At 39.5% G+C, this 24,570-nt stretch overlaps 1 protein-coding gene across 2 annotated transcripts; it reads right to left on the bottom strand.

The window, feature by feature from the left end:
- Positions 1-870: 870 nt before the first annotated feature.
- LOC144006821 (uncharacterized) lies at positions 871-24,272 on the bottom strand. Of its 2 annotated transcripts, none has more exons than XM_077505866.1 (7): positions 24,063-24,272; positions 23,715-23,828; positions 22,999-23,038; positions 22,342-22,443; positions 11,268-11,353; positions 10,871-10,966; positions 871-3,111 (listed from the first exon to the last, which is right to left on the bottom strand). In XM_077505866.1, exons 1-7 carry the CDS (start codon positions 24,091-24,093, stop codon positions 3,047-3,049), a joined length of 534 nt encoding a protein of 177 aa, XP_077361992.1. In that variant the 5' UTR covers positions 24,094-24,272; the 3' UTR covers positions 871-3,046. The 2 variants fall into 2 exon arrangements, with proteins under 2 accessions (XP_077361992.1, XP_077361993.1); XM_077505867.1 differs by lacking the exon at positions 871-3,111 and adding an exon at positions 10,399-10,655 and having other exon boundaries at positions 24,063-24,270.
- Between the last annotated feature and the right edge of the window lie 298 nt (positions 24,273-24,570).

Raw genomic sequence — 24,570 nt, 5'->3', positions numbered from 1 at the left:
AAAGGAGCGATTTGTTGAAATGTGAGCTAACTGGATACAACAAGGAGACACTGTTAGCGCTCAGTGAATGAGGCAAAAACTGCTGATGCTCGACAAAAAAAAAAAAAAAAAAGCTTTCCAGCTGGAAGAGAGCACGCCACGCTTTGGCAGGGTCAGCAAAGACACGGAGGGAGGATGAGAGAGGGGCTGAAAGGAAGCTGACGTCAACAACAATAACAATTGTGACCGACCGTTTTTGTGGGTAAGACACGAGTGGATTTCACAAGCGTGCATCACACCAAAACTGTTGGATGACACAGGCTGGGAGAGTTGAACTTGACTCTGGCATGACGCAACTGCCAACGGCTAATAGCAGTGCTGTTGATGGAGGTTCCTCAAACCTTAACCACATCAATAAAGCGACTTTTGGGATCGGGTGCGGGGAGTACGGCGGCCCGTCTCAAGCTTGCCATATTTGTTGCTGGTTGCCAAGCGACTGAATGGGGAGTGGCCCGGTGCTTTTTCACCCTTGTTTGGACGTGAAGTAGGTTGCATCATGGCAATATGGATTTATCACCTTAGCAAAAAAAAAACCCTGGCTTTACTTTTACTGAGGAGGAAGATAAGAAATGAATAGGTTCATCTGATTATAAAGCACGGAAGGATCTTGAGGACCCTTTTGAAATGTGCCTGTAGAGTTCACTCTGAAATCACTCGGCCACCATCGATTGGATGTGCCGTCTTAAGTGAACTACGCAAAGGGTACTAATCACAGTTTGAGGGTACCAAAACAGGGCGCAGTGCATTGATTGGTGGACTGACAAGACCATGTTGGTACTGATATGGTAACACTAGAAGAATGAAGTAAAACTGCAAATTTGACAGCTTATGAGGTAGCATCAGATCCACTTTTCACACTGCGTGCCAAAACCAGATAAACACTCACGTGTAAGGTACTGACATAGACCGTATTGTTGAAGTCAACCTGCAAATTGGACAGCTCGTTAAACATATTGACTCAGAAAGGGGGGGTTGAAGTGACAATGGTAGCAGTGTGAAATGAAATAAAGGGAAATCCGAACTTGAGTGTGAAATTGTGAAGACGAAACTGAAATGACTCCTCCTAATCCTAGTTTACCGAGACCTACTGGCTTCAAAAACGCCTCACCAAGCTAGACACTACATACCTTACACCAGGCTTCCCTAATCCTGGTCCTCGAGGGCCGGAGTCCTGCAGGCCTTTGATTTTCTGTCCTCCAACACACCTGATCCTAAAGATCAGGCTTCTGCAGAGCTTGCTGATGATATGAATCATGAGTGTTGGAGGACGGAAACACCTAAAACCTGCAGGACCAGGATTGGGTAAGCCTACCTTACACGCTGCCATCCACTTCTTCACTAACTCCTTGAACACCCACCACTGTGAACTCTTCTGTGTGGAAGGCACAGGCTAATAAATCTCTGATACAACAAGTTTGAGTAAATTCTGTGAGAAAGGGGCTTAAGCCCTCTGTTATCTACAACAAAGCAGGTGGCATTTGGCAGTAAAAGAGACATCTAGGGGCGAGTGGGGGGAGTTATCTTCACAGGTCCCTGCACCTGAGTCAACACAGCGCTCGCAAACAAATTGAAACAGAGACAGAGGACAATGCGCCACGACGGCGAGGAACTCTTGGCAAGAATGTCGCAGACAAACGCCATCCGACCGGAAAGACCTGAACACAAATCAGCGCCGCCGTTGCGAACCTAATGAGGCATTCTTAACCCACTGATGCCAATTTTGGAAGAAAAGGGAACGCGAGAACGCCCGCGTGCACGAGCGCCACCGGCACACATCTGCTGCTTTTGTTTTGTTTTGTTTGTACGTTTACAGGCGTCGACAGGGCGTGGTGGTCAGGTGCAGCCAAATGGCGCGCACCTACCCAAGATCATTACAATACTGGTTTGACCAAATACTGTAAACACTTGTTCATAATATGCTCTGTGTTGGGTTTCTCCCTCGCAGATGTCATTTGAACATGATCCCACTTTCACTCACAGCTGCCAGGCATTTGTATTTCGCGACGGGAACTTGATGCGATACACAATGGACCATTCTCTCTAACTTTCAGCCTGTGGCTACGTAAACACTAAACAGTACCTACTGATTCTTAATTTGTCCATCAGGTTTTCTAGACTACCTCCCCTGACAGTTGCAGACAGTTTATTGAAAAGCTCAAGCTGTGACTGTCATAAAGTCAATGTATACATAATTTTTACCCATTAAGTAGGGATAGACCATTTATCATCCGGGCTGATTGTCAGCACCGATAGTCACCATTTTGAAGACATACAGCCGATAATAGATCATTTTCAGTTCACGTTACAGTATAAGACATGCTGCTGACCCTGGGAACTCTCTCCACCTTCTGTTTTTTGTTTGAAACAAGAACTAAGATAAGTAGAAATGTAATACTTCAGATATTTCGACATTTTGGAAAACTTTATTTACTGTAGAAAGCTATAGTGAGCTATTGTTTAAGATTTTATTTAACTTCTGAAGACATAACTGCCCCTGGGATAGCTGAACTTTTTGTTTTAAAACAAAGATATCTATTGACTAAGATTCATTTAGTTTTTTAGGAATCTTAAAAGTTGTTCAATAAATGTATGCTTAAATATTCACCAAATTTAAGAGCTGGAGTTTGTATTTTTTTCAAATTTTAATGCCAATATTTTCCCTTTTAGTGTAAATGAATATTGGCTCCAAATATTGGTTATCGGTGTCCATTAGTACTAAAAATCGGTATTGGTATTGGCCCTGAAAAACACATCGGTCTATGTCTACAATTGACCTACTGTAGTGTACGTTTTTCCAGAAACAGATCGTGTAGTCTTTCAACAAACCGGATGGAAGTGGTTTTGCTTACGCTTTATAAAAATTGAGGATCACTTCAGTCTACAGTGGGTAAAGCTCATAAAAGAACATGTTTTTTTTTTTAACCATACTTTTCTATTTCAAATGGGAAAGTCAAGTCAGCAAGTCTTGGTTCAACGCTTCACCAAACGCGTCCACTGTTGGCTTTTTTTAAAGATGTCCTGGGACCAAAACAAAAGTGGATGATGCTGGATCCAGGTCAGTGGGTCCATTTCCTGGTAGAAAGCACACACACGCACAGTCACACACTCTTGCTTATTGTCGAGCCTCGGTGCATTAGTGACCTGCACGAGCTCATTGGGACACTGACACTGAGTGCAAGGCCTTAGGGTGGGGGGGGTGGCCAAAGACAACGTGAGCCTATAGACACACACGACATATGAAAATAAGCACAAGACACGTGCCTAAAAGGCAAACTACATAGCATCAAACAATAACGTACAGAAAGGCAACACGCCACAACGAGCCTTCATCACAGCCCTTTTCGAGAGCAGCGCCTCGCATCACTTCCAGGTCAACAGGCGGGAGTGCTAAGAGGACACCAAAGTCCCTTTCGCACATACAGTTTCAGAAAAAAACTGGTGCATCAATGGCAGTCGATCGGGGAATCTGTGTCACTGTTTTTCACACAGAAGTCAGTGACAAATGCTTGGTGTTAAAAATTTCACATCCTGCTCCAAGCTTCCCACTATCCGCTTCCACGCAGTTGCCCATGCATCTTTCACACCTCTGATACCACCTCCGAACCTGGAAAATGGATGTTTTGTTACCTTCCAAAGTGTGCATGTGCGGTACAGGTAATAGTCGCTGTTGTGAAGACAGGGTAGCAGCTAGCAGCTAACTGGCTAACAGTTAGCAAGTCTGCGTCTTGAGTGGCAGACCATCAGTTGTGGCGGTAGCAACTTGTACATGAATGCGCTTTATGTTGTTACCTTTTGTTTAGTAAAGCGATTGAAAATTGGGGCTGTACAATATATCAAAAAAATATCGATATCCCAATATTGGCCTATGCAAGATACATATAGCAAAGACATGCAATAAGTTTTAATATGGAATTGTATGCTTTTATCTGAATTTGACCAGTCAGACTGTCAGGTTTACCTGTTTGACATTTATTAAACATGACAAAAAAAGGAGAAGACACTCAGTTCTAAGCTCGTGAGGAGAGAGTAGAGGAACTGACTGATACAATTCACAACTGCACTCTCTGGAAAAAAATAAAAAATCCCCTCCTGATCCTCTCTTTTTATTTGGTTTCCACGCCTCTAGTTCCATAGGTGTTCCAACCCTAATAATGCAAATGCAAAACTTAGTTGGAACACAGTGTACTTAATGAAAATGTGCACTGCCAATTCAATAGTTGAACATTATTGAGAGGTCATCACAATTAATTAAGAATACATTGAGTTTGATTATTTTGCCGCATGAATTTTTTTTAATTCTTTCATTAGATAATAAAAATGTGATTTCTTTAGGTACGTGTTAAATATCGCAATAATATCGATATCACTATATTGAGCAACTATATTGCATGTTTTTCCAATATCGTGCAGCCCTATTGAAAATATTCTGGTGGCTGCATCTATCGCTCTCACTAGTAGCTAACTAGATTAGCAATAAGCAGATGAATCGTTTCAGTCCTATTTCACACCCTGGTCAAAGCTTTCACACAGCCATCATACCACCTCTCACAGTAACTGGGAAAACTTAACAGGGCAACTTTAGCTTTCCATTTCGATACCTTTCACACAGAATGGCAAGAACGGAATGAGTGAAAGCTAAAGTTCACACCTTGGGCCCAGCAGATAATATCTCCAAAAGTGAGAAATGTATGGACTTACTTCAAACCATCCCCCACTTATCAAACATGCTGCGCAAAACACACAAAACACAAATTTGTGGTATCTTTACATGTAAGTGGCGTCAACACATGCTAAACACAAACAAGCGCATCAGCTAGCATGAGGACACACGTGCGTAAGAAGACCGCGACGGCAGGGTGGTCGCGCTGACGGAGGGATGGACAAAAATGGAGGAGGGAAGGAAGGAGGGAGGAAAAGAATGAGGAGAAAAGTCCCATAGTCATCAGGAGCAGACAAAAGGGAGGAAATGAACGAGGGAACGCGGCCCTCTGCCCCTCCCCGCTCCATCACTCCTCAAGTCAAGTCATGTGTGCGCTAGCAGGATGACAACCTGCGCAACCGGACCGGTCGCATCGCAAACGGGCGCATCGCAAACGGGCGCGCACACAAGCCAGCGTGCAACGTCTGCGAGGAGTGTGTTGCGCAACACTTACATAATTTGGACAAAAGTGTTAAGGGACCATGGGGAGCTGTTCATGCGTTGTCTGTCTATTCCACCAAATATAACAGATATAAGTATCGTTCTAAGTATCTATCAAAGTAGGCATGGGTGAGTACAGATACCAGGTACCAGTATCGGGCCGATAGTAGGGAGAGACCAATTATCGGCCATGCCGATTATCGGTGCGGATATTTGACACTTTGACAAATACTGTATATTCGGCATTTTGACAAATATTGGCATCAGCCTTACAAATCTGAAGGCCGATGAAGCTAGTATCTCACTGAGCGGTGCGAACTTAGCCAATTTAGGGTTTTCATCAGGATTTGTAAGATGTACACAGACAGTTTTGACTTGTTGCAAAGGTATTTCGAACATATTCAGACAATTTTTCACTGTCTGCAAAGATCTTCTGAAGCCTTTTATGAACCCTGACGAACACCCCAAATTAGCTACATTCTCATGCATTTGTCGCTCAGTTAGATAGAGAATTTTTCATTTATGGTTATATTAAAATTTCTACTTTATAAAAAATTATGCTGACACTGGGAACTCCCTACAGTTTTTAGTTATTAAAAAAAAATTATGTTGAAATTATGAAAAACTTTATTTACAAAAGAAAACTTTAGGCAACTATTTACTCGCTTAATTTTTAATTTATCTTAACACATGCCGATGACCCTGAAAACTCCCTGCAATTTTTGTCATAATTTTTAAAGAAAGCTGTCAGTTCTTTATGTTTGAAATTAAAAGAAAAAATAATCATTTTTTTATGTTTATATTTTCTCTTTTACAGCAAATGAATATCGCCTTGAAATATTGGTTACCCTTGACTACTAGTAATTGGCAGAGGTATCGGCCTTGGAAAAACCCTATAGGTCAATCACTAGCCGATACCTGGCCTTATGTCAAGGTATTGGCACTCGTGACCTCTTTTGACCTTTTCCTCAGGATCAGGTACTAGAAATTAGAAGAATAGAAAATTGCCATTAATTTCATGCCATTTTGGAGGAAATGCTATATTGGGACATAGAGGTCTTTAAAATTATTTGTCATTGTTTTTTTTAAATAAAATTTTATGTATCAAAAGTGGCATCGGTTATTGGAATTAATATCAGTGACTACGCAAAAGTTGAGTACACAGTAAATTCTGTAGGGTAAATTTGACTCTATTTAGAGTGGGACCAAATACTTTGTTTGAGAGTAATATTTACATTTGGAAAAAAAGTAAAACAAAGACCTGAAATAAATAACTAACTAAATAAAAGTCACTCAAGGGTTGAGGAACGAACTCACGACCTTCAGCTTGGGAGACGGCCGATCTACTCTCTGAGCAACACAGTTCCTGCCGTATGTTAGTATATCGCTTGTGTCAGCTCAACTCCAAGAAACCACAAACAATGTTTTTGGTTTCCTCTTGGAGATAAGCAAACAGTAGGAGGGGCATAGCTCAAGTGGTCTCCCAAGCTGAAGATCGTGAGTTTGTTCCTCAACTCTTGAGTCACTTTTTTTTCTTTTCTTTTTTTCTCCCCCAGTTCTTTATTTTACTCTCTTCCAGGTGTAAATATTAGTCTAAAATTGAGTCTTCTTGGTCCCACTCTAAATGCAGGATGTTCCAAAATGGTTGACCCCATTCTAATTGCCCATATCTCGGAAACTACTCGATGGATCTGAATGAAATGAAACACACTTTATGTTGAAGGCCATAAGTTTTATTGGTTAAATTTACAAAGTACAAATATTTGTTGGTTCTATGACAGATTTTCATAAATGTTCAACACCAAGTGGCAGGTTATATTTTGGAATTACAGCCCAAGTACTTTTTAGGATGTTCAGAACTTCCTTTTCTGTGTTTTGTGTAAGCTCGATGTTACACACAAAAACTTGAAAGGTTTCTACACAAGCTGTGAAAATTTGAGGTAATTCCAACAAAAATTGTCAAAATTATTGGCCTACGAAATGGGGTCAAACATTTTGGAACACCCCGTAGAGTCAAATTTACTCAGAATTTACTGTGTACTCGTACTGGTTACATCTCTAGATCTATCTGTCTGTCTATGTGACTGTCTGTCTACATATCTGCGTGTCTTCATGTCTGCCTGTCTACCAATCAATCCGTCCGTCCGTCCGTCCGCCTATATAGCCATCCATCAATCCTATCAACCATATCTACTGCATCTTGTCTACAAGCACTACAACCCTTGCCCATTATGAACATACACAGCGAGAACATTCCATCGCGTCACTGCCGCCGACTGTCAGTTCTGTCGAGCATGCCGTCTCCAGGATGCGTGCAAACACGCACGCACACATACACGACGCAAACACTTGCTTGATTGCACGTTTGTAGACGTGCACACGATGGCGTCGCCGGGTTGGGGTCGTTTACACGCAACTGTTGTATTTGCTAAACCAAAACAAAAAACAAAAAAAACAAAGAGGGTAGAACACGAAAGGCTGGAAAGACGACTTCATCCGTCCATAAGAAAAATGAACTGGAAATACTATCAATAAAACTTAATTGTTTTCATTTCGCGACCCTGCACGCACGACGTGTTCAAGGACGGACGGCTGACTTGGTATTTATACCAAAACGTGTTTAATGAGCGTCTCCGCAAGTACCCATCGTAGCATACAACAAACAGACGGATCAATGATGGCTTATTGATCCGTTCAAGAGGCAAAAAGTACCTGAAGGCATCGCCGTATTCATAAGCACGGTAGGTAACTTAGCAGCAAGGGGGCAGAGTATCAAAGTGGGTCACTCACTGCACACACATTTCAAAACACACACACATGCACGCACGCCGCCACAGGGCTTGCCTCCTCAAGTCCCATCCCCCCTTTACACACACACACACGCACGCACTATATTAGCTTCACTGTACGCACACAGAGCACATGGTTGTGTGTGACTGCGCGCACACACTTGCACACATTGACAGGGATAATCAGAGTGTACGAGATAATGGCTTCTTTGCCTGGGTTCCGCAGCCGCAGGCTTCGGCTAAGTCCAAAAACAAAGTACACACATTCACGCACACCCCCACCAGCAATTTTATCCGCCACTATAAATCCTTTCACAGGTCACCTCTTTTGAAATGCGCCGCTGCAAAGCCAACAGGAAGTGACACATTTTCAAGATAAATACACCAGAAAAGTGACGTTCAGAGTCTCGGCAGGTCTACTCTATTAGATAACATATTAACACATTCAATAACTGGAGAATGTGACAAATATTAAAAGTTAACTAGACTAAGTGCAATGTCTGGAGAAATTGCGTGGGAATGCTGAAAGCTGAATGCTAGATTTGAATGCATGTGGAATGCTTATGAAATAAATTGAGAGATATATTATGAAATTCTGACCTCCTGGTTACTGGAAAATATGCATTACCAACTGTGCCACCAAGCAGTGTAAGACACTTGGTAATGATGATAAGTTATATGTATGGAAATGATACTTAGAAAAGTTCAGTGTCTGTCCCATTGAAAATGAATGGGGAAAAAGTTGATATTACAAGTTAAATTGTGCAAATAATGCAAGTAATGTGGAATCAGTTGATACATACCCCAGGAGGCGCGAATGTTTGAAGCTAGTTGAAATTTGAACAATGTAAATTGGAAGTATGAAAAGTGTGGAGAATAAAATGCTTCAGCATTCCCACAATGACACATATAATAAATTGTTCCAATGTGAGTTGTGGGGGCTTTTTTTGTAGCATATGTACGGATTAGGTCAAAATGTGTCTAAAACCTTTTAACCTTGAGATACAAGACAATGATATTGACGAGACCAAGTTAGTCGTTCTTAGGGATGTAACGATAACGGCAATATTGTGATATTGCGGTTTTAGAACTGCCACAATATATCGTCGTCGTCATTTCACGATGTTAAAAGCAGCACATCTGTTTAAAAAAAAAAAAAAAAAAAGTCGGGTTGCTTTACATTTGTGCAGTTCTGGCACCCTCTGGTGGCTAGTTTTTCTTTAGTGCAGTTTAATTTTCACAAAGGCATGTTTTGACCATTCTTTGTTTAAAAACAATGGTTGTCAATGAAGGAAAACGTAATATGCTAGATATAATACAGGGTCAGGCAAAATGACGACACATTTGTAGGTTTATTAAAAGACAAATAAAGTAAAGAAAAAAAAAGTGTTTTTATTTTTATATAATTCCTTTTTGTTTTGCTTCTGTCTAGTGCCATTATTTTTTGGCCAGCCGGTTGATTTTCGTTTCAATGCAGACCCAGTAGCTCTGAAGCCGGTAACTCATAACAAGATGGTGTTACGAGCTGGTACGGGATCATGTCTACCAAGTTTGAAGTGCAAACGGAACGCTCGCTGTGTTGCAGTTACAGATTCGTTTGTTTTGATAAATGTCTCCACAATGAAAGCGCAATGTTCACCAGTCCATCAACTGAAAAAGAAACGAAAAAAATAATGGCACTATCCAGAAACAAAACAAAAAGGCATTATATGAAAAAAAAATTGGCATTATGCGTACTTTTCGAAAATAAAAACACTTTTTTGTTTCTTTACTTTGTCTTTTATTAAACCTACAAATATGTCAGACCATTTTGCCTGGCCTGTAATTTTAAATTTTTATTGCTGTAATGTACAAAAACAATAATGTTTTTTTTTTTTTTAGTACAAGCTCTTTTTTTTTTTTTTTTTTTTTTTTACAATATTTTGACCTTCTTTTGTATCGCCAGCCTCCCCACAAAATATCATGATAATTATCGAATCGTAACCTTCATATCGTGATAATATCGTATCGTGATGTTTGGATATCGATACATCCCCTAGTCGTTCTTCGCAGAGGATAAAGCATATATGCCAGTGATTACTGTTATAACATCCTTCCACGTGTATTTGTGTTGAAATATCCATTTTTGAAAGAGTCATAACACAGCCGCAAAGATGCTAACTGTTAGCCGTTCATGCGGTTTACCCATTCTGTGTTAGTATTAAGGTAGTAGGAGGATATGCGCTTGTTTGGAATACATAACATGTCGTTCTCTTTGCTTCATTCTTTGTTGAAGAGTAAACCTCAACTGAGAGTGGCAATAAATCGCTTGAAGACTTTTTTTTTTGGAAGAATCATTCACTAAATCCATCTGCCAAACTGCTGATTGTTTTGAAGCAAGTTGTGTCAGTGCTACAACATGACGGTTAGAACTTATAACTAACTCAAAGGTGCATTTTACATTTTATTTAGCATAAATGAGCTTTCTACTGGCATGATGTAATAACACACTGGCAAATGTGTACTGTAAATACTAAGATTCAATCAACACATTTTTGGGGGAATAGAGGAAGAAACGTGTCCACTTCATTTCTTCCTCACGCCAAACACATTTTAATTCCTTTAATTCAACAGCTTGAGCGTCACTTGAGCTTTTGTACTGGCGCTACAGTCCGTCATGCCGGCGGTTAGTTGTCATCGTACTCACCCTGTGTGTGTGAGAGAGCCACTTTTGAACATAAATGATTGATAAACGCTCGGCCCGCTGAGCATGCACGTAAATAAATGAGTAGCGGCGCTCGTGCCTTCACGTCGGGATTATCCCCACACATATAAACACGTGTGCTCCTGTCACATGCGCACGTATATGGGTAGAAATGCCTCCAAAAAATAAAAATAAAAAAAAGCATGCGGGCCGTTGTACCTGGGTGCGGCGGTTCCTCAAGACGGGAGAATCCAGGCGCTAGTCCAGCGTGCATTGAAGCGCACACATGCTGCCTCCTCGCACGCCCACACCAGACTGAGAGAGAAAGAGAGAGAGAGAGAGAGAGAGAGAGAGAGGGGTGTGTGTCTGTGCGTGTGTGTACAGAGAGCCCGCCTACCCACACACACACACACTCCTCCCTCAATTCACAGTGGACTGCCAGTGTGTGCGTGCTAGACTGTTTGTGTGTCTGTCCTCCCTTTAATTGCGGCTCATTGGCCTCAAGAGTTACACACACACACACACACACCCACACACACACGTGTGCTTTTTTTTCTCTTCAATTTAGAAAAAAAAAAAAAAAAAAAAAAAATTGTGTAGGGCAACCGTGACTCACCATCACACAAAAATGTCACAAAAAGTACAGTGGTGCCTTGAGATGTCCATTTTGTTTGGAGTTGAATTTGTTCCGTGACCATGAGCCTAAAAAAAATAAAAAATAAATAAATAAAGATGAATATAATTACAACATATGAATAAATTAACTCTTTGACCGCCAAAAATGTTTAATGACGTATTCTAAAATCCTAATGAATGCCGCCAAAATCGTTTATTTACGTTTATTACGTTGTTTTTTCCTCTCAATGGGCAGCGCAACGTCTTGTGCAGCGCTGCCTTGTCACTAAACAAAAAATATTAGTGTCAAAGTTCCTGTTGTGCAAAAAAATGTATCTTTTCACAAAAACCTTGTTTTTCTATAATATTTTTGTATTTTCGCTTATGTCACTCAAATGACCTAATTTCAAATGGTGAATACTAAGGAACGGAATAAGGTAGAAACATACTTTTTTTTTTTTTCTCATGAAAGAATGGAATCCAATCTTTCATAAGGTATCCACCATATTTATGTCATCATACCGCACAATATTCTGTTTGCTTTTTTGGATAACGTTTGGCAGTCAAAGTCACTCACTAGTCTAAATGACATTCTGATTACTATTACATTTTTGGAATATGAGTTATGAAGCAAAATCCTGCCGATTTTATCCATCTCGGGGGCCGGCCATTTTGCCACTTGCTGTCGACTGAAGACGACATCACATGCTCAGGGGTCTCAGCAATCAATAACAATCAACAACAACCAACAATCAATCACAGCTCAGCTTCAGAAAACAGGTGACAACCAATCACAGCACACCTGTTTTTGCCTGACCCCTGAGTAACTGTGATGTCATCTTCAGTCGACAGCAAGTGGCAAAATGGCCACCCCGTGAGATGGACAAAAACGGGTGGATTTGGTTGCTTAATTCATATTCCATCCATCCATCCATTTTCCTAACCGCTTGCTCCTCACAAGGGTCACGGGGGGTGCTGGAGCCTATCCCAGATGGCGTCGGGCAGTAGGCAGGGTACACCCTGAACTGGTTGCCAGCCAGTCGCAGTAAATCATATTCCACTAACATCATATACCATATTTAGACTAGTGGGGCTGCACAGAACATATTGTCAAAAATTTTTTTTGGGGTTGACGTCTCCTCTAAAGGGCAACTACACCCCCATAGATGCTATTTATAATTAGCAATATCTTCTAATTTTAACCGAAAAAAAAAAAAAAAACTGCATCAAACCGGTAACCACTCATGTTTGGCAACTTTGTCACATGAATGAGCCGTGAGACCAACGTAGCAGCCTTGGCTAACGTTGTCTTGTATACCGTACATTATACAAAGTGGTTTGGTCAGCGAGACGCTATACATTCAGATCTTGCTAGCAGTTTGAAATGTGCATACGCCTTTAAACATTCTTTAAACATGAAAACAAATCCAGTTTAATTAACTTACCAAGACCAAATTTGGTCGCTTGTCTTTCATGTGTAGTAGGAGTGTGACGTTATATCGATATCGCGATAAATCATGATACTTTGTCTCCCGATAGATTATTGATATGCCTACGCAAGTATCGCAATATTTGTAGTTAATATTCGGCCACTATAACAGGTCCGTTGTTGATTACTTATTGAGCAATTACTTGGCGGGCAACTAGGGGGAGCACCTCATAAGAGTGGCGGGGAAATGGACGCAAGTCTTCAGGCAAAGAAGACTCATGAGCTTATTTTTACTTGTGGAAGACTTATCTGTCCAGCAAGTGACTCAGTTTTGCATACGTTGCTATGAAAAATGTGTATTACATCTTCAATTTGAACATTTTAAAACACATTTTATGTTTTGACATTTTGAAGCACTGAGAAGACGCAAGAGGTTAGCCATTTTGGTTTGAAGTGGCCATTTTGGCCTTGTTTGTTTTTTTAAGTGCTGTTCTAAACACTACTTGATGACTATTCGGCTAAAAAAAAAAAAAAGAAGTGAGATGTTAGCTGTGCGGGAAGAAAAAAAGCATCTGAGGCAAACAGAGATGACATAAGCTGCTGATCTCCATTCTCCTTGTCAGCTGTATCCAACATTTCGACGAGACAACGCGCAAAGTGCAAGGAAAGTTGCTTTCCGCAATTTTGCTCAAACGCCGCTTCACCGAGCACGTACGTTTGTGCTTTCCCCTTACGCGACCCTCCGTGTGGGGGAGGGGGGGGGGGGGGTGTCCCGCTGCAACAGGAAGTAGGCGATGGAGCGGGATGAAGCAGGGGCCCTTTTACAAGACCAGTTCCCACGGCACGAGCATTATTGGCTTGTAATAGAATTACGGCAGGAGTGGCGTGTAAGCGGATTAAAGGCCGCCGTGGCGTGCCACGACAAGCTGCGACGCTAAAGGCACAGGTGGAGGATTGTTATGTAAGAGCGGACGCCAGGTAGACGTGATGACTTTTTTTTTTTTTTTTTTTGTTAGTTTGTATTGTTTGTAGTTGTTAGGCTTTCCCGCCACACCTGAGACCAGCCGCCGCCACTTGCGTTTCAGCGGGTCGTCATTTTCTTACATAATGCTGGATGACTGCAACATTCCAAATGTAACACTGCAAACCGATAACATTTCGTTTTCGTAACTAGGCATGTAACGATAGTCAAACATCGCAATACGGTAATTATCACAATATGATAGGGAGGTTGGAGATACAAAAAAAACTTAAAAAAGGTCACAATATTGTAAAAAAAAAATGAGCTCATACTAAAAAAAAATACAAGCATACAAGCAATACAAACATATTACGTTCCCCTTCATCTGACCATTAGCGTGGTTTTGAAACATAGAAGGGACAAAACATGCCATGTGAAAATTAAACTGCACTAAAAACTAGCCACTAGAGGGTGCTAGAACTGCACAAATGTAAATCAACTTGACATTTTAATTTTTTTTAACGCGCTGCTTTTAATATCGTGACATGACGCAGATGGTATTGTGGCAGTTTTAATATTGCGATATTACCATTATTATTACATCCCTAATAGTAAAATATCGTTTTAATATTGTGATATTAAAACTGCCACAATATCGTTGTTATGTTCACAATATTTAAAAGAAACACATCTGTTAAAAAAGTCAGGACAGAAGATAATCAATCAGTCTTCTCTCATGAAGGACTACAGAAATCAGCCAACAATTACTGTCAGAGGATTTGGACAATTTTGAATTAAATGGCTCCAAATGATTAGGCGATTATTAAAAGAGCTAATTGTTTTGAAAATCGATTACTTGATGATTAACCTTGACACCTCTAATTCCGATTAAGTCATGGAGCCACAAATTTTTCAATTTTTTTTTTGTACTGTGCGGATATCATTCTTGTCGTGTTTAGACAGCATGTATTGTTCAAAGTTGTAGTTAGCATAAATAGCTAGCTAATAGATTAGTCTAGACTAGTCATTCTGTTTACTTCTATAATGTGATAGGTGCCATTTCAATTGCAGTATTTTAACTCCGCATCTATGTATGAGCATGAGTAATGGTATGAGTATTGTGTTATAGGCGCAGTGAAAGGTGTCAACAAAGGCAGAAAACCAGCTTTGCCAGATCAAAATCCCAATCTTCCAGTAGGCTGGATGCATAATTTACGTCATTTACGTATATACAGCCGGGGCCAGGCAAGACAACACACATGCGCGCTTGCCTTCTCGTATGACACGGCGGCTTGCCGAGTTCCGCTTTGGCCCCGGGTCACGTCAGCTTAATCCCTGTCTGGCCAACTTATATTTTCCATTAGCGAGGAACACCGCCGTGCATTCTAACGTGGAGGAAACAATGCGGATGCTAACCTTGCTCGTGCTTAGCGACGAAGGATGAAGTTTTCAAACACGGTGTCAGGCTCTAAAACAACAACCTTTTTTGTTATTTTCCAGTTAAAAGCGGTGTCACGTCGCTTTATATTAAGACAAACTACGTCGAGCCGTTTCACCAGATGATCCCCCAGGGAGCGATGGCCAATAAGCCAATGAAAGAAGATGAAACATTTACTAGTGCTAGCAGCTCAACGGGGCTGTTCCACAAACCTGCAGGCTCTGAATACTTCACCCGCTATTACGGCACATAAATTGCAAGTGATCGATTCACAACAACATAGTGTTGCGATAAAATTAAATCCTCTGTTGGCGTAAAATCTGATTGACTTACAATACTTCCTGGAAATGTAGAATAGAGCTAGTAAAATAGGCTAGCTAGCAAAACAGGAATTACAATAGGCTATAGCTAACAAAACAGGAATGACAAGAGTAAATTTTCAAAGCCACATTTCCACCAAAACTATCAAGAGTTCTTTGTACTTCCTGGAACTTACAAAACAAAACAACAACAACAACAACAACAACAAAAAGCTTCAAATGTTCCGAGCTACAGACCCCCACCTTTAAAGCTACTGTTGCGCCCCCATCCCCTCAAGAACGGACTTCTATACTGACCTTGATAAATTACCCGTGATCTAATTTTAGCTAACAGTTTTGGCAGTCCAAACAAATTTCCTAGTCTGGGGTAAAGTCCCTGCGGTCAAAATGTCTTATTAGAGGCCGTGACTTGAAATAAAAAAATAAAAGCTCCATATGTGATGTACCAGCTGCTCTTTTTGCAAACATTATGCTAACCTAGCTTCGCACGCTTCTTAGCACAAGGTCATACGACATGCACGTCTGCAGCCTGCGGCGACTCATGAATATTTATGAGGAGATGCTTAGCTCATTAAAGACCTCCGCTAACCAGGAATGCCGCAATCAGACGAGCGACGTGAACTCGCAGATGAAGAATTGAAAGACTCATTTGAACAAATTCTGGTGGATTATCTTTATTAGGGGTGTGAAAAAAAAAAAAACGATTCTCATAAGAATCGCAATTCTCATTTAGTACAATTCAGAATCCATTTTAAATGTCCTAAAAATTGATTTTATTGAAATTATTTTATACTGTCTTGCTGTTCATGTTGTAGCCGATTTGGCCACTTGGGGGCAGTGTGGTTCCGTGAGTTTTGATACACAGTTCATTAGAGAGTAGAAGGAAAAAGTCATGATCAAGTTATGCCAATAAAAGCAGCGTAGGAAGAGCATATGCCAGTGAGTAATGTTAAGCTGCTTCTCTGTATACATTCTGCATACGTTTTGTATGAATGGCCGTTCTTTTGAGGTATAAAAGTCCCGTGAGTAGCTCGCTAATTAGCATTAGTGAATCAGACTGGAGTCGATCACGACAATTATTTGCTATAAATTGAATTAATTCCCAACCCTATTATTATTATTATTATTATTATTTTAATATTGGATATTTATTTATTTAGTATTTTCTGACAAATCAATAAAATTGTTATTTTACTCATTATTAACCAACTTAAAATGTTGAAAAATATTAAAATAATAAATAAAATAAAATAAAAGTTAAGCGTGTATTCAAGGATCTTCTCAAAAAGTTGCCAAACGTCCGTTTGTTACTTTTTTAAAAAATGCGCATGGCAGACATCCTATCAGCTCTCTTGCTCGTCCGTGGGGGTGGGGCCGGGGGCGGGGGCGGGTGCGCATGCTCAGCTAAGAACAAGCACGAAGAGGTCGTTACGGCAGACTGACTGACGGGATTGAGAACCAATTGTTAAGATGCTCCACCCGGAAGACGGAGAGACAAAAGACCCTTGAATACACCTTTAGAATAATAAACTAAAATAAAAAAAATAAAAAATAAACAAATAAAGAATAATAATAAAATAAATAAAAATAAAAATAAATAAATAATAATAATAATTAATACATAAATGAAATAAAAATAAATAAATAAAAGGTTAAAATAATAAACGCCATTATTCCTCCCTCTGTGGGACTGTGCAGCATCATGTCGCGTCAAGATCGAAAGTCTGGATGTTACCCGGCTCTAAAAAGCGACACTAAAACTAAACATACAGCTCATACAATCCAGTTGTGGAAGGACATGGAAGAGGCGGGACAGGGCGGGAATGTTGGCTTTCGCCCTCAATTAGCGTGCGGTTCTCCTCGTTCCTCCTTTTTCTTACAAATTTGCTCTATAAAGACATTTACAAGAAGTGTCAGCAAATTGCTTGGTGCGTGTGCGTGTGTGAGAGAGGTCAGTATCCGAGATTAGACGAGTGACACAGATAAAAGTGTATGGCGAGAGTGCAGTTGCGCCCTGACCTCGTCACAAACACGCCTCGCTAACGCACATCAGCGCTCCGCATATAAACCGAGTCGGCGCGACAGCGTCTCAACAGCCATTAGCAAGTGCTAATTTAAGTCCAAAGATCTTAGCTGGTGTCATCCATGTTGTCGTGCACGCTTAGCCGCCTTTTTTTTTTTTTTAACCAGTCAAAGCGATGTTCCTATTTTTAAACATGAATACACTTAATTATGTGTGAAAAGTGCATTTTCGGAGGGCATCGTTAAGGAGCAGCAAATTCAACAACAGACTTTGAATCATCGTGACGCTTATGTCTGCCTCCAGCACAAGCTGAGGAGGAATATGACACCTGCGAGCGCAAAACACATTATTAAAAAGAACACGTGGGTAAAGTCAAATTCAACATCAAAGTTAATAAGGTCAAAATTTGACTTGTCACTTATTTATCTGCCAACAACAAAGGGTTTGAAGCAAACAACAAAATAACCACATATTGTATGTTTTGTTTTGTTTTCCTGTGCAAAAAATCTCTCTTGCATAAAAAAAATTACCAATCAAGGACAGCATAAATCTGTAAAAACAACAACAACAACAAAAAAACATTAAGTGCAAGAAATTATTTTGTACATTTTTTTTTTTTTAAATCAACTCATTTAACTTTTTTAATATTATTAGGCACAATGTTTGTTCTGCAAATCATACCAAACATGCAAAAATAAAAAATAAAAATATTAGGCCTACTCATGTTGTAGTATAGGACAGTATAAGTGCAACTAAGACATGTCTGTCATCTAGTGGTGATTGGGGATATTACAATTTAAAACTACTACCCCCGCATATTTGCAAATTATTATTTTTTCTAAATATTTTGGATTCTGTTCTCTGTTTTCAAGATACTTTTGTTATAACGTGACTTCATTCTCATAATCTTAGGAGCTTTTTGTTCCCCTTAGCACTCCTATACTATAAGACAATTTGGAAGCATTGTATATAATAATGTAACTGTACTATAGGTCATAAGTCATCAACTAATGTGATTATTTCGGACTGGAATGTCAGTATTGCAGATGAGTTTTCGGGGTCAAACAGCACGAGAGTCACAAGAGGGGCCTTGTTAGTCGTCGCCCAGTTGTGTCTCATCACATCGCTCGCTTCGAGGAACGCGGAGGCAGCTTAGCGTCTCGGCCATTTCCGCTGCAAGTTGACGGCGCCGAGAACGACGAGGGGGGTCGGAGGAGGAAAGGCGAAGGTGAGGAGGGGGGCTTTATGGGGAAAAAAGGGGTGGAGTTTTCCCGGGAGATGTCGGATGACTGAGATGGAGGATTGAGGCTTAGCGCTGGCCACCCACAGAGACGTGTGCACGTACATACGATGTACTTTTTTTTTTTTATTTAAAAAAAAAATATATATATATATCATAGAAATTTTTCTGTTATTTTCTCCAGAAATTGCGGATTTTCTTGTTCCTCATAGCATTATTTTTTCCTCAATGTATTAACTTTTTTCGCTGTAACATGATTTTTTTCCCATAGTAGTATGACCATTTATCAAATAATAATTTATTATTGCCATAACATTGTGACTTTTTTGTCATAGTTTTATGACTTTTCTGAACTTTTTTTCCCCATATAGTACATTTTCCTCCTATGACTTTGTGATTGTTTTCTCTTATAATTAGGACTTCTTTTTTTTTTTTTACCTTAACATTACAACTTTGTTCCCTATAGGATCAAGATTTTTTAGCCTTAATTTTGACTTTTTTCCTCCATAGAATTACGACTTTTCACTCAGGAAATTACGCCATTTTTCTCTGACTAGCACTGCATCTTTTTGCCGTTGCATTTTTTTTTTTCCCAAAAAATGTATTCTATGAAAGTTTCAAAGCGTAACCACATTAGCCTAACAAAATTATGACTTTTTTTTCCTGTAAAGCAATATTATTTTTATATTAAAGTGTACTTCACTTATTTAGCCCATTATACCAATTAAAAGTTAATATTTTGTCTATAATTAATTTGATACTTTCATTATTTTTCATGTACAATTAGTACCTTTAAAAACATATTTTGCAACTTGCTGTCGACTGAAAATGACATCACAAGGGCTCAGGTAACCAATCACAACTCACCTGTTTTGTATGTTTGGTCATGTGACATTCGCAAGCTGAGCTGTGATTGGTTACCTGAGCCCTTGTGATGTCATTTTCAGTCGACAGCAAGTTGCAAAATGTGTTTTTAAAAGGAACTAATTATAAATGAAAAATAATCAAAACATCAACTTTATTATTGGCAAAAATTCAAAATATTAATGTTTGACTGCCAAAAATAGCTAAATAAGTAAAGTATCGCTTTAATCTTACATTTTTGACTCCCCAGCCCCATTTTTTTTTTTTAAATTCTTCACTTAACATTTAGACTTTTGTCTCCTAACATTTCCACTGCATAATATTCATTTATCATCAAAATGACAAAATCAGCGTACGCAAGTCAGAAGCGCTGGGAAGCAGCAGAACACTTGACACTGGAGCGATACATGTCACGCACACACGCGACACATTTCAATGAGGAAAAAGTGGCTGCACATAGAATCCACCAACCCCACGCCCATATTAGGAGAAAGAATAAGAAAAAAAAACTACACACCAAGAGATAAAAATAATGAACAAACAAAACAAAGTGACTTCCGCTGTTCTGCTAAATATTTGCTTTGGAAACCCGCGAGCGAGCAAGTTTGGGGGGGTGGGGGTATCACTTACATAACGGAACTCCCTGCAGGGAAAAGCCTCAGCCAGCTGACTCGCAGGAACAAAAGACGTTGATGTACCGATGTGTATGAAATAACTTGTTTATCAGGAGCTGTGTGTGATTTTGCCACTGAAATGAATGGAAACGCCATTAATCCATTCCTACCTTTAAAAATAAAATAAAACAAAAGTGCACTTTATAATTTTGTCCTCAGAAATACCGAAAATATAAATGATAATGTGTCACACAAACACTTGTCATTCTTTGCAGAGGATAAAGAAGATATGCCTCTGAGTATTATGTTTAATATTAGTTGCGTCACAGTTTGTTCAAATTAGGCGTGTCAGGAGATTAAAAGTTTTAATCCTAATTAATCGCATGACTTCAATAGTTAACTCACGATTAGTCACGAATTGTTCTAAATGTACAATAAAATCTACATTTTTTTTTCCAAGTTTCATACCCTTGATAACATAAAAGTGGAAAATTTTTTACACTAATAGAAATATGTAGGGATGCACGATAATATCGGTGGCCGATAATTATCGGCAATTATTGACAAATTTGACGTCAAACAGATAAACCAGATAATAGAAAAATCTGCCGATAATTATCGGCAATTTGATTTCATACAGATAAACCAGATAAAGAAATCCGGCGATAATAAAAGACATGCCACGTTGGTCCATCTGTTGTGGCTCATATCAATAAAATTCAGCTTCATGGTGCTTTACATACATTGAAACATTGTGCAAAGTTTATACAGTACAATGTTTCAATGTATTTGTTACATACAGACATAGTAGGACTCGAAAGTACATTTGTATTCAAGTTCATTTTGCAAACAATCCTCAGCTTACTTATCGGTTATCAACATCGGCACTTCTAAATTATTGGTTTATTGGTATAAAATCCCAAGAAATATGGCTGCATATTTCATAAATTTTATGCATGTTTTAAATGTACAATAAAATATTTTTTTCTAAATTTTCATACTTGTTAATATAAAAGTGGGAAAAAATGTTAAAGAAATATGGCTGCATCCTTTAGTTATTGATACATGAATTTCATAATAATTCATAAAATTCAGTTAAAATGAAAAAAGATGTACTGTACTGTAAAAAAACAAGTGTGATATTGATTTGTGTTGGTCATTTTTCTGCCACTAAATGGCATAATTTTGCATCTTTTAGTCATTGATACATTAATTTCACAATAATTCATAAAATTCAGTTAAAATGAAAAAAGATGTATGGTACTGTAAAAAACGAGTGTGATATTGATTTGTGATGGTCATTTTTCTGCCAGTAGATGGCATAATTGCATTTGTAAGACATTGGTGACAGCTCTGCATTTTTTTTCTTTTCATATTAAGAGCTATCAAATCTTTAACATGAAGTAACTTGTGAAATTCTTCACATTTAAAAAAAAATACAACTTGACCCCAGTCTCCACAAACATATGCATTATTATTACATTTATTCCTGCTAAATTTTGACATGGACGTGTCTGCTGTTTTGCAACTGGAATTCCCCCAGTACAAGCTTTCAAAGTAAGGGGCGGTCATTAATCTCATGTAAAAAAAAAAAAAATAGTGGCGTTAAAGGAACTTTAAATTAACACACTAATTTTGACACCCCTAGTTCAAATATAACGCCACCACAGATGCTATTCATCAGCTTGCCTATGCCGATACTCATTCAGTGTTAGCTTGAGGCTAGCACGTAAAGCTAAGCTATGTGGTGGTTTTAAAAATATATCTTGTAACTTTCTTAGTCTTATGTTTAGTTAGACAGGTAATTGGGATATTTATTTTTATTTATTTTTTATTTTTTTTAATCGGATTCAAAAGAGGAAGCACTATCCGGTATATTCTGCCTAGCAACAAGTCCCAATATAGTATTATGAGAATAAATTCACACAAAATATTGAGCAATTTGTTCCTGGGAAACGTACACAAACTACAAAAAAATTACTTAATTTGTTGTCTTCTTGTGATGTATTCTCATAACGTCTTTTTTTTTTTTTTTAACCATTTTAGTTTCACAAGAATTTGACATTTTTTAACGATCCCACAGGGAAAAAAAATCCGCTGTTAAAAGTTGCCGAGTTGTTGTCTTTTTTTCATTTATGTGTGAGCATTCAGTGAAAAGTCACGCATGCTTGACAAATTTCCCTCACTTGATCGATTCCCGCCGTAGTCGGACATCCGAAGCATCCCTGGAATGCCGCGACGGGTAAGCGTCCGCACCTGTCGCCATGGCGATGGCCACGCTGAGCAACCTAGAGCGGGAGACGACAGCAGGTCATGAGCGAAATGGAAGGGCGGAGCGTCACAATGATGAGGCAAGTCGTGGTCGCAATTAGGAAGCAGTCTTGGAGCTCCACTTTCACATGAGATGCGGCTCAGAGGTTCAGAGGTCAGGTCACAAGGGTCTGTGTGATTAGTCTGTCTGCTGAGGACCACTTATGACCTCTGACCCCCTGACATCTTCAGTCTGTAGAGTAGCCTCCGAATTTAGTTTTGGGGTCCGGGCCGATGGAGGATAGTGTAATCGCGATTCTTGTTGTAGGAACTCCTACTACTAATACTAAAACGCCTCATGGGGTTTTGTAGGTACTGCCGGTACTATATGTGATCGGGCTGCCAGATCATATCAGCCCGATCACATCTGGTAACAACACCGGATTGTAAACAGCATAAACTCTCAGAATGCTCCAGTTCTCATCCAGACTTTCACAATAAAAGCATGTCAAGCATGAAAGGGACTTAGGTAGCTGTCATTAGCACCTCCGTGTGTCAGCGGGTGATGAATATTGGGCGAGAGCGCAACTTACCTCTTTCTCACTAATATGGTGGAGGTCAGTTGGATGATTCCTGAAATGCAAATAATGGAATGCAGTACTGTTTCTTAACATTCTATTAAACAATTTTAAATAAATTACACAAGGGTAGCAGCATGGCCATACTAAAAGTCTCCATTCAAAGTCTCCCAGAATTATGATGTATTCTCGTTCCATTACCACCTTATATTTTTATTCTTCTAACATTTTCTCATAAATTCATGACACTTTTGTCATAACGTGACTTTATTCTCATAATCTTAGGAGCTTTTTCTTGCCCCTAGCACTCCTTCATAGCACATTTGACGTCAAATTATTCCTTCCCGCATGTCCCCAAAGATGCTCCAAGTTCTCCAAAACACAGAGAAAGCAGATTTTGTCTGGACAATTCCCGTAAAAAAGGACAGAAAAACAATCATACAAACGAATCCAGAAGTGAGTCAACAATGCATGTGTGCGTGTGTCTGTGTGTGTGTGTGGGTGCTGCGCACAGCTGTTCACTGTAATAAGCGGAAGATCCAATTTCCACATCCAAAACATGCAATCATAAAATCGTATTCATATTTTAGTAGCTCTGCGCTCGCATCTGACAGCTCTGTGAGAGTGAGATGTTCATGAAATGTTTTCATCTGAGCGCAACAGCCATCAATATTTTACACTGAATAATTGTCATAAATATTTGAGTGTGTGTGTATGTACATTTGACTCACTGCGTCTCTCTCTTGCCAAGCAAAGAGCTTCATGCATTTGGATGGGGGGGATGTTCTCCATGATGTAACAGTGAAGCTTCGTTTTGCTGCTGTGAAGGCCAACAGCAGCACCATCTAGTGGAAGATAAAGTCTATGCAACAAGCTGAGAAACAAGTCAAAAATTGAAGTGTCCGAAGTCCCAGGGGATAGGGAAAAAAAACGTGGGAGTTAAATTCAATTCAGCTGTCGAATAAGAGAATCTGACTCAAGAAAAGCACTCAAGTCTGTTCAAACAAAACAACAAAACAAAAACTAGTCTTCCATACCCAGAGATGGGAAAAACCTGTTCAAGAAAGTAAAAAACCTGCCTGAGTTTGGCTTTAGCCACAGGTGTTTCATTCTGCCTTTTAGCCAAGAATGGACGGTTAGAACACGGTTAGAGCACTCACATTTGCTCACTTAACTTTTATTGAACAACACAGACGTCTCATTCGGATTGCTTCTGCTCCTCCTGTGCGGTGTGCAACAACATCTACCGTCCCCCCGGGAACACATGCCCACTACCTAATAATTCTATTGTTACAACAGGTGCTTCTCGTAATGACCTTGTTTACCTGCCGGTTGAGTACAAGCACCTGTTGCTAAAACCAAACTCCGGCAGGTTTTTTACTTTATGGACCTGGGTTTCCCATCTCTTTCCATACCTAATGCTAGCATCGATGTTAGCCAACAAGTACTTTGAGTTACAATTACAAGTCCTTTCTTTAATGGACTCTGATGCTAGCTAGCATTGTTAGCCACTGAACAACTTGAATTTTTTGGTCTGACGTTTTTTGTTTTTTCTGGCGCAAACGACCAAGCAAAAATAATAATAAA

This window comes from Festucalex cinctus, chromosome 18 (genome assembly GCF_051991245.1).
Source record: "Festucalex cinctus isolate MCC-2025b chromosome 18, RoL_Fcin_1.0, whole genome shotgun sequence".
NCBI classification, from domain to species: Eukaryota; Metazoa; Chordata; class Actinopteri; order Syngnathiformes; family Syngnathidae; genus Festucalex; species Festucalex cinctus.
This window is presented reverse-complemented; position numbering and strand designations above follow the sequence as displayed.

Excerpts from the sequence above, each read along its gene's own strand:
- LOC144006821 (XM_077505866.1), bottom strand. The coding sequence starts at position 24,093 with ATGAAACACCTGTGGCTAAAGCCAAACTCAG. Across the intron at positions 23,039-23,714 it reads CTTGGCAAGAGAGAGACGCA|GAATCATCCAACTGACCTCC; the intron begins GTGAGTCAAATG and ends TTTGCATTTCAG. Across the intron at positions 10,967-11,267 it reads TGTGACATTTTTGTGTGATG|TCTGGTGTGGGCGTGCGAGG; the intron begins GTGAGTCACGGT and ends TTTCTCTCTCAG.